The following is a 12,500-nucleotide window of genomic DNA, read 5'->3' as shown; positions in this document are numbered from 1 at the left end:
CCTCCGTCACAGTGATTTCTCCTTGGGGGGTTGTAGATATCACTGGTGCATGAAAACGTCCCTGAAATCGCTCCATCGTATCACAACGCCCAATTAGAGTGCCGATTGGATTGCCCTCATGTGCAGCGTGTGTGCGTGCGTGTGTGTGTGTGTGTGTGTGTGTGTGTTTGTGTGTATGTGTGTGTGTGCCCACAGCTTTAGCCAGGGCCTCCGGGGTGGGTGTTGAAGGGTAGTGTGGTTGTGAGCATTACTCAGGCCTTTATTCATGTTTTCCTCCCCTGGCGCTCTTGTGTGTGTGTATGTGTGTGTGTGTGTGTGTGTGTGTGTGTGTGTGTGTGTGCGTGTGTGTGCTGCTGAGGCGAGCTCTATGGTCGCTGGGGTAAAGTGGCCTTGCTTGCCCGGAGGGGGATGGGAGTGGGGGTGCTGCTGCTGTACACTGACTTTAATGTCACAGGGCAAAGTGGTGCCGGGGGACTATGAGTAATGATATGGGTTACTGAGAAGTGAGATGAATTAGGAGGAGTTAGGCCTTAGCAAGAGGACTCCAGTCGCCCAGTTGCGTTTGTTTTGCCACGAAACACCGAGCGAGAGTTGATGGGAGCGTGCGTTTGCCACTAAGTGTGATAACCTACCGGAAACCGGTGAACTCATGAAGAAAGATTGTGCCAAGCTGGAAGAGAAGCGAGAGCCCAGAAGGGCGGAATATTCCGTTTGTGGTGGTGGTGCTTTTTTCCCTCTGTTTCTGGACATTGTCTTTGGCAGATGGAAAATGGCTGCGAGATAAAAAAAAAAGAAAAAGGTGGGGAGGAGGCAAACTTTGTTAGAGGGGGAAGTTGGCCATTTGTTTTGCTGAGTTTTCAGGAACAACCTTGGGCCACTGTCACCAGCGGGAATCGATCATGGGACCGGAGGGTCGGGGTTGTGTGTGTGTGTCTGCATGTGTGTGTGTGTGTGTGTGTGTGTGTGTGTCTCCTGTCAGGTCAGGGCAAGCTGCTTGAGAGGAGAGAGGTACACAGTAGGCAGCCGAGGTGGCGGGGCAGAGAGATGAGAGAGAGGATAGATGGAGGAGGCACAGAGAGAGAGGGAGAAAGAGGCATGTGTAATGGGTGATGAAGGAATACTGTATGAGAGAGACACAGAGAGAGATGGAGAGAGAGAGATGGAAAGAGAAGGAGGAGGGCCTGGGATGTGGTTTGCGGTTTTGTCATGAATTGCTGGCGCAGTTTCCATGCAGAATAATGAGCAGCTACTTTTTTCTGTGCCGACTCCCAAGCCATCATTGCGGCGGCGGAGGAGGAGTGATTTCCATGCTAATGGGAGCGTTCGCGGCAGGCCTCTCCTCTCTCCTGTCCTCCTCTCCCTCTCCTCTCCACCCCTCCTCCTCCACTCCGCCGACACACTGGTCCCGCTGCCGTGCCACCGCGCCGGGGAGTGAGCGAGGCTGGTGGACCGGGCGCGCGACGGGGGGTCCTGCCAAAAGCCAGGGAACACGGGCGCGACGAGACGGGGGCATGGGGAGGTGGCGTGGCAGGGTGCTGACAGAGAGTGGTGCTTAAAGTGGAACGCCATGACCACCCCCTCCCTCCTCCTCCTCCTCCGCAGGAGCAGAACGCTGAGTGCTCGTGCACTTTCACATGTGTCACTCATCCCTCTGAGCAGCCTGTAATTTTCCGTGCTCTTCCTCTCTCCCTCCCTTTCTCCCTCTCTCCCCATCTCCCTCTGGGCAGTGTATCTCGGCCCGCTGTAGAAGCCGCCCGAGCGCTTTTGCCATTTAGCACATAACATTTACATCCGAGGGAGAATAGAACATTGTTGAGTCGAGCGAGAGACAGCACAGGCCTCAAAAACACGCGCCGATACTACTGTTGTGTGGGGTCGCAATGCAGCTGAATAGAGCCGCTCGGAGCCTCTTGCAATGCCCCCTACCCCCCTCACCCCCGCAAAATGAGAGTGAGAGGGACTCTGTCATCAGCGCCGCGAGCATATTAGCAGTAGCGCCGGTGCGGGCTCTCCGCAGTTGCATCGCAGCGAGCCGGCCGCTTACAAGCACGTAGGTCACGTTCTCGGGCTTCCCCACGCCTCGTCAGCACTGCCCATAATGCTTAGCCATGCAGAACCACTCAGACCCGGCGAATTGACATGCAGCTCCAGACTCCTGCTCTCGACCTGAGGGGGGCTCCGGCCCAGCTGTTTAAATAGGCTGAGGACTGATGGTTTTTAAACAGGAGGCAGTGAGTAAACAGCACTGTTATTATCGATGAAAATTCAAATGGGTCTCTGGAAAATTAAAGACCCATCTGTGTGCTTGTGTGTGTATGTGTGTGTTTTGTCTTCTGCTTCTGAAAAAAAGCCCTCAAAGGGTAAAACAGGCGAGTTGATCTGTTCTTGTCATACTCAAAGGCACTCCTCTGAATGTGTGCTAATATTTACACTCTCTCTCATCCTGAAACTTACACCTGGTTACCTAAGGGGCCGTGCACACGACGCCGGTTTTTGTGAAACCGGTGAGGTTTTGTTAACGGTTATGCCTTGCATGTACACGACGCCGGCATAAGTATTCCTAAGGCTACTCAGCATATCTCCTGTTCTCACTTTCTTTCTCTCTCTCTTTTTACTCTCTTTTATTTATTCCTTTCTCATTCCTCCTCCTTTCTTATGCCACTACCTAAATCCTCATTGGTGATTCTCCCATTAGGAATTATTTATACAGTCTAAAGTTAAGAACACTAAGAACACTCTTCCTGTTTTAAACAAACGCAGTACATGACATGTCTGTTTCAAAAGAGAGAAGTTTAGGGACCATGATTTGTCCTAAAGTTAATTAGCACTGTCCTGAGATCAGTTGGGATTGTGTGCCTGTGAGTGGTGGAGAGAGAGTTAATGAGTATGTGAGTGAATGAGTGAATGAGTCAATGAGAATGAGTGTTTGATTTCAGTCCAAGTTTTCTTTTTCTTTTTTGGAACACAGGGAGCCCCGACGCTCCTGCTGAAATTGCAGAAATAATAACGATAATGATGATAACAAAACAATTAAGTAATGGCAATAATTCCAATCATTGTTATTGCTAATTGAGTTTCACATCTTCAAAAAAGGCTGTAATTAAAATAGTGGTTAATAATAATAGTTAATATTAGCAGGCTTTTTATCCTTCCATTTTCTCTGTCTCCCTATTTCCTCTCTCTCTCTTTTTTATTAATATTTCATCTAAAGTTCAGTGCTTTCTGCTTCAATAGACGGTGAAATCATTGCTGGAAACGCAGCTCTCAAACACATTTTCTCTCTTTCTTCTCTTCTCTCCTTTCTTTTCTCCTCTTTCCTCACCTCTCCTTTCCTCTCTTCTTCTCTCATCTTCTCTCCTTTCCTCTCCTCTGTACTCATCAGTGGTCACCCTTCCCTCTGTTCCCTCCATCCAGTGTCACTCCTACAGTCTTGCCTTCTGTCACACTTTCTTCCTCTTTCTGTCTTGCTCTCTTCCCCTCTGCTGTGTCCTCCCTCCCTCACTCTCTTCTCCTCCTTCCAATCTCCTCAGTTTTTTTCTTCCTCTCTGGATAACTTTATGTTATCATCAGTCACTGCAGTCTTTTCCCCACCCCTCCCTTCCTCTCTCTCTCTCTCTCTCTCTCCTCCCTCTCTCTGTCTCTCTCTCTCAGCTGAAGTGGTCATACTGATTGGTTCCTTTCACAATGACAGTCTTTCTTCCTCTTCTTTTCCCCTCTCTCTCTCTCACCCCATCTCTCAATCCCCCTTTCTCTCTTTCTCATTTCCCTCTCTCTTTTGTCTCCTCTCTCTCTCTTCCTCTCTTTTCCCCATGTTGTCCCTCGCTCTACGGGCTCTTCAGTCCATTTTGTGAGGATGGCGAAAGAGCGGTAGGAATGGGCGTTGGGTCAGTTGCCCTAAGTGGACTCTTCACCCCTTTTCTCCCTCTCTACAAAACATCTCAGCCCTGGCCTGTCCTGCCCGTGTCCACTCCAGACTGCAGAGAGAGAGAGGCCCTAGTATTGGGGCTGTGGAAGCCTGTTGATAAGGTCCTGGAGAGTCCATTCATTGTGCGGCGGAATTGACCTCTCCTCCATCAGAGGGGGCTTTGTGATTCTGGTGCAAGGGAAGGCGTCTCCGTCAGATGTGTGCAGAACTAGAATTAATCTCCTCTCAGTGCGAGTGCTAAACTCATATTTAGCACAGTAATAAAAGTACTGCTCAGTTGGGATCTTACCTCCCCCCTCTCTACTGTATATATATTTCTGTCTCTTCTCTCTCTCTCTCTCTCTCCCTACCTCACTCTACTCTCTCTCGCTCACTTTCAGTTCTTTCTCTTAAGCTCTATACAGTACAGGGTGTCCGCGGGGTTGTAAAAAGTATTAAATGGTAGTAAATGAAATTAGCCAAATTTAAGGCCATTTAAAAGTATTAAAAAGTAATAAACGTCATCTGATGAGGTATTACATTTTCGAACCACTAACTATGATGTTTTCCATTTGTGTTAAGTGCATAAATTCGCGTGAATTTATTTATATTATATTAATTATATGTGCGAGTAGGACCTGAGCAATATGTCAGTGTGCGTTCGCGGTAAAAACTTTTAGCGCCCCTCTCAAACTCTATGGTCAAACTGGATATACGGCTGGCTTACTGCCTAAACTTGTTGTCAAAAGTTCGCTACCATTGACGATGTCATGGGAAATTGTATTTTTTTGGACATTTGGTTAGAGGACTCGAGATTCAAAGACTGGCTTAGGCTAGTTGGCAACAGCCAAGAGGCGTATTACCACGTCTGTAAAAAGACAATAAATGCCCCTGGATGGGAGTGAATGCCGTCAGGTCACATATGGAGTCTACCAGAGCCGTTTTTCTACCGCTCTGGAGTCTACTAGCCAGCAAACATGAATGGGCGGACGTAATCAGAGGTGGAAGAGTCGACTGGCTGGCTCATCGGCCACGTAGGGCTACTGTCTCCACATAAATTTGCGTCATTGAAGCTATCAGTAAGTCTACGCTACCAGCTGTCATTGTCATCCAAAAAAGTAATCATTTGCGCCATCGCGTTTTCAATGACACAGGCTGTAAGAGCAGCAGACATAGCCTAAACTAGGTCTACATACAGTATCACAATAACCCATTTTCAAATTAAAAGTCCCCATAAAGGCAGAAGGCCTTTTCATTCAAACAAATATATAAATATAGCTGCAAGCAGCAATGAGGGGGCCAAGCAGTGAGATCAGCAGGCCAGATTTGCCATGTAAGTCAATGCCGTTGCATCAGACATATAGCCTTAAGCAGTCACAGCAAGTTCCATGCCATACAACCCAAGATTGGCTGAGTTACAAGGTCAAGTTTCACATCAAAACATAACTGATTTTGTGGGGCTGAACCAGGGCTGAGTGTCGCCGCCCCCTCCCCCAGCCAGCCCACCGCCGCAACCGCCCCTGCCCATCCCACCCCGTCCCACCCTTGCACGCACACATTAGAATGAACTAGATGGAACTTGAAAAATGAAAGATTCAAAAATCTCAAAAGTCTTCAAAATCTTCAAAAGTCAAAAAAATAAAAGATTGACTGAGATATGATCACACTTGCTGTGATTTAAACACAGAGGTCAAAAATTGACGTCATAGGGTGTGTTGAACTTCGGCTTGGCCCAAAGGATTCCAATGATACCTCATTTTGCCATTCGAGTCAACAGGTCAAAAGTTACGTCCGTGAACACAAGTCCAACTTTGGCCTGTTGGTGGCGCTAGAGCGCTTGAGGTGCCGGCATGAAACTTGGTGAAATGAATTATTGGACTGTCCCCAATTAGTGTGCCAAATTGTATAACTTTTTACCAGACGGTTCTATGGGCTGCCATTGACTTCCATTGCAAAATAATGCGCATCAGCAACTACTGGCCAAAATGCATTTTTGTCAATTACGGAGCCCCCTAGAGGTCAAATGTCACCAAATTTCTTGAGCGTCCTCCCGATGTGGTCTGAGGTACATGTACTTAGTTTGGTTTTGATACATGAAAGCGTTACTGAGATATGAAATCACTTCCTGTTTGGCTTCACTTGCAAATTTTTATTGGCTGGTACAGGCCAAAAGCTTCTGTCAATTGTTCCAGAAAGCAATGCACTCATCAGGCATGGTCTGAAGATGGTCTCTGCCAATTTTGGTGAGGAACAGATGAAATTTGTGACCTGCCAAATCTTTTTTGTGTTTTTGATTTAATCCAATATGGCGGCCGAATCAATTACAATGACATCACAAGTTGGCTTGGGTCGGCCTAAGGACCTTCAACAGTAGTACCAGACACCACTAATGGGTTTTAATATTCTAAGCACAACTGCTGCTACAGGCCAAAAGGCATGTTTCTTAATTACAGCGCCCCCTAGAGGTCAAAGGTCACCAGATTTCTTGAGCGTCCCCCTGATTGGGTCCTGAGTCCATGGACTAAGTTTGGTTATGATAGATGAATGGGTTGCTGAGATATGAGCTCACTTCCTGTTTTGGCTTTCTTCACGCGCAAATTTCGATTGGCTGTTACGCCACGAACGGTTTTAGTTCCGAAGACGAAAAGGAATAACTTTTGTGCGGCTTGGTCTGAAGAGCATGTGTGTCAAGTTTGGTGACGATCGGACAAAATTTATGACCTGTGAAGTTTTAGTTTCACTTTCACTAAAATCCAATATGGCGGAAAATCCATCATGGCGGAAAATGATGTCATAGGGTGCGTTGAACTCGGCTTGGTCCAAGGATTCCAACGATACCTGATTTTTGACAATCGGGTCAACAGGTCAGAAGTTACGTGCGTGAACGCAAGTCCAACTTTGGCCTGTTGGTGGCGCTAGAGCGCTCAAGGTGCCGGTATGAAACTTGGTGAAATTAATCAATGTACTATCCCCAATCAGTGTGCCAAATTTCACAACTTTTTACCAGACGGTTCTATGGGCTGCCATAGACTTCAATGGCAGAGAAGAGATGTTAAATAATAATAATAAGAAATCATAGAAACACAATGGGTGCCTTCGCAGCTTCGCTGCTTGGCCCCCAATTAAATGAAAGGGGGAAAAAACAAGAATATAACATGTAAACATATGCACATGTTATAAGGGGTTATTTGCAATGAGCTACCCCTACCTTGACTACAGAATAGTCAGAGGTTAAATATAGGCCTCACAGTGTTGCTTTGTTTAGGCTATAAGATAAGGTTTAGGCTATAAGATTTAACATTTTCTACCCTCAGTAAATGTCATGTTAAGGTTAGTTTAACAGGTGTTACCTTTACATTATTCAAAGCTTGCTCAGGAGCTATAGGGTTACTCCCTTGATGTAGTATGTGATAAGATCAAAGTCCCAATAGACTTGCAATTAGTTGAATATAAGAACCTGTGTAGGTTTGTATAGGCTGTATAGTAATATGCTATCAATATATTACAATATAATATATTTTAAGTCAATTTGTCAATTAGTTTCCACAAAATTCCCCAGAAGTCACCATTTAAGGGGTTATTTTTCAAATTTTTTGTCACATGGGGCCCACATTCTCCAACAGCACCCAATTAATAATTAGTATTTTTGTAAAATGTAACAGCCTATTTTTGAATGTGATACTTTGACTGGCAAATTATATGAGACAGCAAGGGTGTGTGTGTACTGTGTATGGTCGTGGGCCTTTTTAGAAGAAAGTCCAGTATACCTTTTCTTATTTTCATTTGTCATTTTGTCTTGATTGAGATAGAATGATAGTGAAAGAAAGAGTGTAGTGCTGGAGACGTGGTGTGTGCTCTTCCTACACATAACAATGAAATAACTTTTTTTTTTTTAAACTTTTTTTTATCTTGGGTTAAGATTAAATAACAAATAATTGTGTATAGGCCAGTGTTTTTATTGAAGCAAAAAAGGAACAAAGTATCCAGTAACTGTAATAATAGATACTTGATTTAAATTGTAAGCATTGCTCCACTTTCTTACTCAGAAAGTTAAGTAACAAAAATGACAGTAATCTGTTACTTTATAATTAGTCACCCCCAACACTGAATTTCGAAAGGTTGCCGCTAGTTGCAGCTCGAAGTCGTGTTGGTATTAAACAATATTGTGAAGGTATTTAAAAAAAGGTATTAAAAGGTATTAAATTCAACTTAAGAATTTCTGTATATACCCTGCAGTAAGACCCCTGTATGATGGACTACCACTAAACAGATGTAGATTTTATGCAGGCTATTTTCAACCAGTGCCTGAGCTTTAGCCAGCTAGACACTTTTTTAATGACTCTCCCGTAGCTCAATGCATTCCAGTCCCGGGGTAACAGAAAGCCTCCTCTCCTCGCTCAGATAACACGTCTCGCACTCCTCCATCTCCCTTTCGCTCTTTTCTTCACGCGAGCTGTTTTTCTTCTTTCTGTCGTTCTTTCTCTCTCTCTCTCTCTCTCCCCCTCCCTGACTGTGTTGCTCTCTTCCGGTGAGTTATTGTCCAGCACAACAGTGGCCAGATCAACCTTGCGCTGTCCTTTACTCAGATCTCTGTTCCCTGTGCCCCCCCACCCCCTCCACCAACCCCACCTATCATGCCCTGCCCTCTCACCTGTCCCTCCCCCTCCATCTGTCTCTCGTCCCACCCCCTCCACCTCTGGCTGGCCCTCTTTCTCTATCTCCTTTCCCCCCCATCACTTCTAGTCCTCACATTCTACCTACAGTATGAACTGTAGTTGTTTCCCATTCCTCTACTTCTTTTTTCTCTTCCTCCTTCCTTCCCTCTCTCTCTCTCTCTCTCATTTCTTCCTCTCTCTCCTGCTTTCTCCCTCCTGGTCCCCCATCAACTGTTTGACAGTGCTGGTCTGTAGTGGATAAATACTTTGGTTAAATCTGTATTAAACGAGAGCCCTCTCCTCCATTCTCCATGCCTGACTCCCTGTGGCCGTTTCCCCTCTCTAATCCCAGCTGCCATATGTCCTGGCCAGTGACCCACCTCGATCCCCTTCCCCAGGCTCTGGAGGCAGCTTGACCGGTATGCTGAGGCCTGTAAATGACCTGCCCACGTAGGACAAGAAGCCATAGAGAAAGAAGGGGAGAGAGGAGAGAAAAAACCAAGAAACTTTGATATATCTAGCAGAGTGGACATGGAGAATTTGGGCATCTCTTTGAAGTGGATCTGAGGCGCTGTAGGCCTGCTATTCTCTCTCTCTTTCTCTTTCTCTTTCTCTCTCTCTCTCTCTCTCTTCCCCATTTCTCCCTCTCTTTCTCTCTCTCTCCCTCGCTTTTCAGAAGGCAATTATGGCACCCTGTTGGGGAGTGCTGTGCGCAGCTCGGGGAGAGTCACAGAACATTGCGTCTGCTTCACCATGCTGTTTCATTGCACGCCTCCGATGTATTATCGGCATGAAGCGGGGCGATCGCAGGAGTTCCCTTTTGTGGCTGGACCTTTTCTCTTGTTCTCCTCCCTCGTCTTTTTGGGTGCCGGAATTGCGATTTTCAAGCAATTGTCACCATTTGCCTGTGTTGTTGTTGTTGTTGTGTTTGTGTGTGTGTGTGTGTGTGTGTGTGTGTGTGTGTGTGTGTGTGTGTGTGTGTGTGTGTGTGTGTGTGTGTAGCTGGCTGCCACCCCCTAGTCTGTCTGCTGCAGAAAATGATGAATGATTTTGTTGACAACGGGGTGTGGTAGGTTTAGAGCTGGATATGAAATTGCATTGTCATTGCTCTCTGTGGTACCAACTGTGTGTGTGTATATATGCCCATGTGTATGACTATGCATACAGTGTGTGCGTGTGTGTGTGTGTGTGTGCGTGTGCATGTGAGTGTGTATACTGTATGTGTGTGTGCATGTGGGCATGTTTGCATGTGTGTATGAATTCACATACACATATGCTTCTGGTATGTGTGTTTGATGACGTATGACTACTTGTGTATGTATATGTATGTATATGTACAGTATATATACTGTCACGGCTATCTGTATGTATGTATGTATGATGTGTGTGTGTATATATGTATGTGTGCAGGCTATATACATACAGTGTGTCGCGTGTGTGTGTGTGTGTGTGGTCGTGTGCATGTGAGTGTGTACTGTATGTGTGTGTGCCATGTGGGCATGTTTGCATGTGTGTATGAATTCACATACACATATGCTTCTGGTATGTGTGTTTGATGACGTATGACTACTTGTGTATGTATATGTATGTATATGTACAGTATATACTGTACGTATGTATGTATGTATGTATGTGTGACTGTATATGACTGCATGCATGTATGTGTATGTTTTAGTGTGCATGTTTGTGACGACGGTGTGTACCTTTATATGTGGCTTTAAAGAAGTAAGCCCTTTGTAGTTTGCTTGTGAGGGAATCTGATGCCTTTTTCATGGCATAGCGCATCTCTCTTTCATGGCATAGCGCATCTCTCTTTCATGGCATAGCGCATCTCTCTTTCTCTCACTCACTCTCCTCTTTTCTCTGCTACTCTCCTCAACTCACTGGACATTTTAATGACATTCCAGTGGCACAAAGGCCACCCCTGTCATGTCCATGGTAACCACTTACATGCAGTAACCCTGCATTCCCATCCGTCCCACCTGACTGCTCAACCCCAACCACAACCACTACCATGACCACCTCCATCGGAAAGGGCTGCCGGTGATGGACATGAAAGAAGCTCACACAAGTACTGCTGTTGATGAGCACCGGCCTGTCGACTCAGAACACAGGGATGCAGTCATCAGGCAGGCTTGCCTTTGATCTAGTGCAGCTCCACAAGCCACTGGCAGCCTTTCATGCAGTGGGGGGTGCTAGCAGAAGCTAGCGCTGCGCTAGCACCACCTGTGATGTGGCTGTGTGTGTGGCACAGCGGAACTTCCACGCTCAGCTGTAACACTGATTGAGTGACTGATTGAGTGACTCATTAAGTTGCCTCTCAGCAGCTCTTGATTTTCTTTGCCTCTTTTAAAAAAAATAACATTCTGTGTTTATTTAGGTCTTTGTTCTCCTTAGCTGTCTCTTTTGTCCTCTTTCTGTCTGTGTGAGTCAGCCAAGCCTCCCTGTTGCTGGGCTTGTTTGCAGCTTTGGTGTGTGTGGCCACACGGTATAAGTGAAGTGTAAGGAATTGGCTGTGAGAGCAATGCCGACCTGTAATCCACTGCTGTGCCACTCTTTGCAGGAACGCATATACTACAGTATATACTGGAGCAAGGGAAACACACACACACACACACACACACACACACACAGAGAGAGAGAGAGACACAGACACAGACAAACACCAAATGGGCTGTCTTAGGAGGGCAGTGCGGTTTCTCTTTGTGTGATGTACAGTATATGTGTGTGTGTGGGGGCTGGGTGGGGGCATTGAGGACACAGAAAATGCATGCAGAACTATCAGGGTTTTTTTCCTGAGTAGTCAGGGTCGTTAGTTAGACAAGCCAAAGACGGCAGAGTCAAAAACAGAAATCTGGAGCACTTTCACACTCGACTGTTTGACTTTGTCAAGATCAAAGCCTCCAAAACTGCTGTCATAAAGGGACTCTCTTATCTGTAAATTTGTTGAGTTTTTGTGTGTGTGTGTGTGTGTGTGTGTGTGTTCCTGTCTATTCACTCTTTCCTATCTCACGTATGGACTCTCTCTTTCTCTCTCTCTCTCTCTCTCGTTCAGGTATGTGGTCATTCTCCGTGTCGGAGTTGGCAGTGCCGGGAGCGGAGGTGGGCCGTATCTCGGCAACAGATGCCGACCTGGGCGAGAATGCCAAGCTGGAGTACACCATCCTGGAGGGCGAGACGGGGGACATCTTCAACATCACCGGCATAAACCAGGAGGCCATCATTGTCCTCAACAAGGTGGGCCAGCCAGGGCCAGGGGCCTCCAAGGTGGACGGATGCGATGGTGTCAGAGGGAGGGAGGAAAAGAGCCCGTCAGGAGACCTGGGGGCGGCAAGGGTCAGTCATGCCAGCCAGGACCGGTTAGTGAGTGGGAGGACAGGACGGAGGGAGGGAGGGATGGATGGATAGATGGAGGGAGGGATGGAGAGAGGGAGAGGGAGGGAAAGAGTGTGTCAGGGGTGGGTGGAGCAGAGGGTGGGGGCGGGGGGGTCAGCGAGGCTGGTCAGGACGGAGGAGGTGAACAGATGATGAGGGGGAGTGAGGGAGAGATACAGGTTAGCCGCTCACCGCGCCAGCAAATCTGCTGCCATGTGTGAGCGAGAGCACGGCAGAGGGAGGGAAGAGAAGTAGAAAAGGATGGTGGGGAGAGAGAGAATTTTTGCTAGAGCGATAAAAGGAGAGCGAGAGAAGACAGAAGGCAGGCCCAGAAAAAGCACTGCTACAGCTCCTGCTCCTGCCTCTCTGCTCGTGACTCAGGCTAAAAACTGAATCAGAAGCAGCCCACTGCAGCAGGTGCACTCACTCACTCGTCTTTTATTCCTCTCTCTCTCTCTTTTTTCTCTCTCTCTTGCTCCTCTTGGTTTTCTCTCTTCTTAGTAATCTCTCTCACTCTTTCTCTCTCTCTCTCTTTCTCGCTCCTCTTGGTTTTATTTATCTATCTC

At 46.7% G+C, this 12,500-nt stretch overlaps 1 protein-coding gene across 1 annotated transcript in view; it reads left to right on the top strand.

Moving 5' to 3' along the window:
* Positions 1–12,500, top strand: part of LOC125301844 — a 106,846-nt gene that overhangs the window by 72,776 nt on the left and 21,570 nt on the right. Inside the window, 1 exon segment of the mRNA XM_048254652.1 lies at positions 11,615–11,796. Coding sequence (XP_048110609.1) covers positions 11,615–11,796 — 182 coding nt within the window.

Source organism: Alosa alosa, chromosome 1, assembly GCF_017589495.1.
Source record: "Alosa alosa isolate M-15738 ecotype Scorff River chromosome 1, AALO_Geno_1.1, whole genome shotgun sequence".
Classification (NCBI taxonomy): domain Eukaryota; kingdom Metazoa; phylum Chordata; class Actinopteri; order Clupeiformes; family Clupeidae; genus Alosa; species Alosa alosa.
Note: the sequence above shows the minus strand (reverse complement) of the source record. Positions and strands in the feature narration are given on the sequence as shown.